Source organism: Mus pahari, chromosome 18, assembly GCF_900095145.1.
Source record: "Mus pahari chromosome 18, PAHARI_EIJ_v1.1, whole genome shotgun sequence".
Taxonomy (NCBI): Eukaryota; Metazoa; Chordata; class Mammalia; order Rodentia; family Muridae; genus Mus; species Mus pahari.
This window is the reverse complement of record NC_034607.1, coordinates 39,659,770-39,665,175: the sequence shown is the minus strand read 5'-3', so window position 1 is coordinate 39,665,175 and position 5,406 is coordinate 39,659,770. Positions and strand designations below refer to the sequence as shown.

The window sequence follows — 5,406 nt, the reverse complement described above, 5'->3', positions numbered from 1 at the left end:
AGAGAGAGAGAGAGAGAGAGTATATCTGGCCTCAGTGAAGAACATCTCATTTTGATTTGGATTATTCTGTCACATTGCTTTTCCTCAAAGTGCTCATTGTCCCATTGACGTATAATTTCCTTTGCTGTACAAAAGCCAGTCAACTTTACATGTAACATGTGCTGTCAAACCCTAACTCTTTTTAATGCTCTCTCTCTCTCTCTCTCTCTCTCTCTCTCTCTCTCTCTCTCTCTCTCTCTCTCTCCCTGGAGTTCAGAAATTTCTCTAGGATACATACAGATGTGTATAATTCTAAAATTACTCTTAGGGGATGGAGAGATGAGTCAGCTGTTGACAACACATACTGTTCTTACAGCGGATCGAGTTTAGTTCCTAGCATCCACATTGAATGGTTTCAACCATCCATAACTCCAGCTCCTGGGTAAATGATGTCATCTTTGGGCCTCTCTGTATTCACACATACACATACACAGACATACATATATACATATAATAAAAAAATTTAATATCTAAACTAAAAGAAATATTCTTGGGCTAGGGAGATGGCTCCATCATGGCAGTATGCACACACATAGACATATATAGACACACATATGTGCACATACACATATATGTATAATACACACATACTCTTTCCTGAAAGTGAATGAGACATTCAGCCTATAGGCCAGGCTCCTCCTTTAGCTACTTTTCACTCCATCATTGTTGTACCTCCTTTTTTGTTCATTTTCCCACTTCCCAAAATCCAACTAGATCTTCTGAAAGGCTCTCTAGTGATGCTGTGCTGAGAGTGATCCAGAAACCACACTAAGAACAATGTAGAACAACCAGAACCAAACTGAGCAACGGCTCCCCATAAGACTGCCAGCATTGCTGGGTGGATAGACTAAGCAGAGGGTCATCATGACACCCTCTGCCCTCCTAGGTAACAAAGAACGATGGAAAATTACCCCAAGGACTTTGGTTGGTATGATGGCTCTGCCTCTACACTTATTCTAAGTCTGGTGGCCTGTGTTTAATCCCACACAGGACCCACAGAGTGAAAGGGGCAAGCTGTCTCCAACAAGATGTCCTCTGACCTCCACATACATGCTGTGCTATACACACACACACACACACACACACACACACACACACACAATGTAGTAAAAGCTCCCTAGTATCTATTGACTTCTGTAGGTCTCTTCCTATTACTGTGAACTTAGACTCCACTTCTAGAAAACACAGAGTGCCCATGCACCTAGGATGCTTTGCCCAGAAAAATTCTTATTTTCATGTCAGGCACATGCCATTGGAAATGGCACCTGCATGATTTTTGAAGGGTTTAAGTACTATCCATAGGTCTATCTTCTTCACCCAGGGAACACAGGCCATGGCTACATTCCTGGCCATCAGTCAGCTTACTTTTTTTTCTGTATTGAATATTATTTATGCACGTATACTTTTTTAAATACACACACATGGCAACAGGCATTCTATCTGGTGTTCTTGCATAGAAAAAAAGCATGTTTGATCAGTCCTACTAATGAAAGAAGAATCAGATGATCATGATTCCTAAGACAAAACTGACCAAAACTGGCCAAAACGGGCCCCCTTGTCCCAGAGCACCCTTGTTTGTTTATCATGACACCATTATGGGTGCTAAACAAAACAGTCATAAAAGTTTATAAGTCACAGTTCCTCAGAAACACACTGTCCCTCTCATTCTCATCTGATCTCAGTCTTAGCCTTCTAGGCAATTCTTTCATCTTATCATTTGACAGATGGGAACTGACTCAAGGTAAAGTAAGTGTGTTGCCTAGTAACTGTTACTAAATAATAAGAGGCAAAAACCAAACACTAGGCACCATTCTACCAACTGGACAGTATCCACTCTATCTATACATAAGTAGTCCAAAGTTGAATGAATGGCCTTCTTGACTACCCTTTGGGTCTATAATTAACTTTCCTTGATGACCCTCAATAGCATCCCTACTTCCCGAACTTTACTGCCAACACAGCTTACTGGTTGCTTCAGGAGGAACATTCATCCAGTTGTACAACAACCAGTTGGGGTACCCTGGCTGGTTAATGACCATGAAAACATCTTTTCCTTGTTTCCACTGACATCTCAGTCTCTGTCTCCATCCCTGTTCTGGCATCGTGTCCTCCGGTGTGTACGACAATCTTGAGACATCCAGCTTTGGAAAGGGTGGTGTAGGTGAGCGCTCACATCCACCCCACTTTAGCAAGCTCACCTGGGAGAGACATACCTTCATCCCATTCAGCCCTAAACTGCAAGTCTTGATGCTCCATCCAGCCCAACGGAAACCAACAAAGACACTTAAAAGGCTGCCTTTGTAATGAATGTCCCTCATTTGCTGATGTCCCCGGGTGAAGCATTTAGACTTGAACACTAAAGATGAAAGAAGTCTGCTTTGGAGAGGAACATCTGGCTCATTTATGCTCTTAGCTGTAAGAGTGCTAGGTACTTCCACTTCTCTCCTATAATAGCAAGGCCAGTGTCACATGAGGACAGAAGGGCCAGAGTTAGACTGTCCCTGTTCAGTCCTCCTGAGCCAGCCACATAGCCCTGCCTCCAGGCCTTTGCCCATTCTGTCTTCATTATTTGAGGTGCATTTGCAATATGCCTGTCATGATTTCTTTCCAGAGCCCTGAGCCCTGGGTCAGCTGTCCTGCCTTGTCACAGCCCTGTATTGGACACTCTTCTTGTTATTTAACATATGTTCCCCCTGCTGCCCTGTGTGTGCACAGATCTGGAGTCTCCTGTGTGTGTTTGAAGCTCACAGAGGATATGTCAAAATAAAGCTACAGTTAATTGCAAAGTACAACCCCACACATCCTTCTTCCCTGCCTGGATTTCCCTGAGCTACTTGCCCTTTTTTCTTGATTTGTACCACATTAGTTATTCCTTTTGCTCTTGGAGAGGGCATACATTTGCCCTTTGGGCTGGGTTTTGCTCTGGATGGAGTTTGTTGCTGGGAGATGAAGCTGTGTTACAACAATATCTTGGCCTTGGCCAGAAAGGTGCAGAAGCCCCTTCCTGAGCTCCTGTGTCTGAGAGGAGAAGATATCCCAGGGGGAAGGGCATACTGAGACACAGGAGCTCAGGGACCTCATACATATCCTCATCTTTCTTCCAGTTCTGGCAGTGTGACCGTTGGGTGGAAGTAGTGATAGATGACCAATTGCCCACCCAAAACAATCAGTTAGTCTTTGTGCACCCTCGAAAAAACAACAACGAATTTTGGCCCTGCCTGATGGAGAAAGCCTATGCCAAGTAAGTGTGGGTAAGCCTCTCTGCCCGGTTTCAATGTTGGCTCTCCTGCCTTGTGTCTTGTCCTCACAGATGCTTCCTGCCAGCTTGCCCTGCAGCTTGTATATCTTTTATCAATGCAATCAATGTCCTGGGGGGGGGGGGGACACACCTTTGATCCCAGCATTGGGAAGCGGAGTCGGGCATATCTTTGAGGCCAACTTGGTCTACAAAGTGATAACCAGGACAGTCATGGCTACATAGTGAAACCTTGTATCAAAGCAAATACATAAACAATGTCTGTTTGAGCATCAGAGCCTTTGTTACAAAGGGAAACAATTTTGTAAGTGATTGCCAAATGCAAGGTTTGGTTCTGAGGCTGTGAGGAGGGACCCACAGACACAGACTGAGGTGTGGAATCGGCAGCCCCAAGCTCATGTAATATGGATGATGGGCAGATATAAGAATCCAGATGAAATATGGCATCTGAAGTAGAATGTTTCCAGCATCCTCCCATGGGTATTAGACCACAATGCTCAAGATCTTTCCATAAAATGGAATACCAATAGTATTTACATATAAACTGTATAATCCTATATGCCCTAAATCATCTACATATATACTATACATAATATCTAACATGATGTAAATCCTATGCAAAAAGTTGTAATACTATATTGTTTAGGAAATAATGACAAGGGATGTTTGTTTCATGCTCTGTACTGATAAAATTGGTTTCCAACATTTTCAATTCATGGTTGGTTTAGTAGTGGTACAAATGTTTCAGAGTCAAAGGACTGACTATAATCCTGCTTGTAGCCTGATGGGGGATAGATGGGGAAGTGATCCTGACTCCCTGGCTAACAGAGAGACAAGCTGAGGTTGCTGAAAGAGTGTTTGACATTTGAGTGGGGATGAAAGGACAGATAAGACTCTACAGTGAGAGAAGAGTTATGGGAAGGGCCAGTGAACAGACAGAAAAACTTTGGAGAAACACTTCAAGCTGTGGTCCAGGAACTAAGGGTGGTGTGTGGCTGCTATGAGATTTGGTTGGGGGATGGTATATGAACAGGACTTGTTCCTTCTCTTAGGGTCCACACAGGTTGTTCAGGGACAAGCTCAGAATTTGTGGGCACCCCAGATCACATGTTTTCCTTGGGCTTCAAGGGTTGTTTATTCAGCAGATGCCCATTGAACATTTTGCCCTATGCCAGGCACTGTGTTTGGCCCTGCCACAGACACTTGAGCAGTCTGGCTCAAGTGAGTATGTATAATATGCATACCCACATCTATAAAGAGCAAGGCAGTGTTCTAAAGACTCTTATTCTGACCAAGAGAGATTCAGTCTTTCTACAACCAAAAGAAAATGCAAATTTTAAGATAAGACAGAACCCCTTTGTGCTTTTAGACTGAAAAAGCCAAAGCAAGGTCAAGTGACTGCCAGTCTGTGGGGATTTAGGAAACAGCCTTGAAGGGTTTGCCCTGAGGAAAAGTTGCAAAGGCCACTTGGCTACTCTTGGATGACTCGCTGGCATATGTCACACCCAGGGAGAGCACTCCCAGAGGGGCTTTAGGAGGACAGGCTTGCGAAGTTCCCAATGGCACTGCAGGTACGGTGTGAAGTCCCCATGCCAGGAGACACAGGGACCGTGGGGTGGGTGTGCTACCTGACAGCCTCACAGTGGTCGGAAGCCACAGGTGCAATCTCTGCCCAGGATGATCCTCAGACAGTGAGCTCTGAACAAAAAGGGCAAGAGACGCTGAGCAGTAAAATACAACACTGGTTATGAACATGAAAATTATATCCACGACAGTATACATCGTGTTAAGAACACCGAAGAAGCAAACATGGCAGATTTAACATCCTGAAATAGTTGTGGAGAGAAGGGAAAGAAAGAAAGAGAGAGGGGTGGGGACAGAGACTGAGGCTAATAAAGGGAAGAAGGAAGGAACGAACTCCGGAGCCCAGCAGTCTGCCTGACTCCCAGTCTCATCTTTGCCCTTTCCACTACCTTCACCTTCCTCAAAATACTCCACCTCCTGCACCTCATGGAAGAGCTTGGCCTCATGGCCTCTCTGTCTGTCTCTGTCTCTGTGTCCCTCTGTGTCTCTGTCTGTCTCTGTCTGTCTCTCTGTTGGTCTCTATCTCT

At 44.5% G+C, this 5,406-nt stretch overlaps 1 protein-coding gene across 1 annotated transcript in view; it reads left to right on the top strand.

The window, feature by feature from the left end:
- Capn13 (calpain 13) overlaps positions 1-5,406 on the top strand; it is a 74,461-nt gene that overhangs the window by 21,741 nt on the left and 47,314 nt on the right. Inside the window, exon 4 of the mRNA XM_021217663.2 lies at positions 3,144-3,280. Coding sequence (XP_021073322.1) covers positions 3,144-3,280 — 137 coding nt within the window. The remainder of the gene's footprint in view (positions 1-3,143; positions 3,281-5,406) is intronic.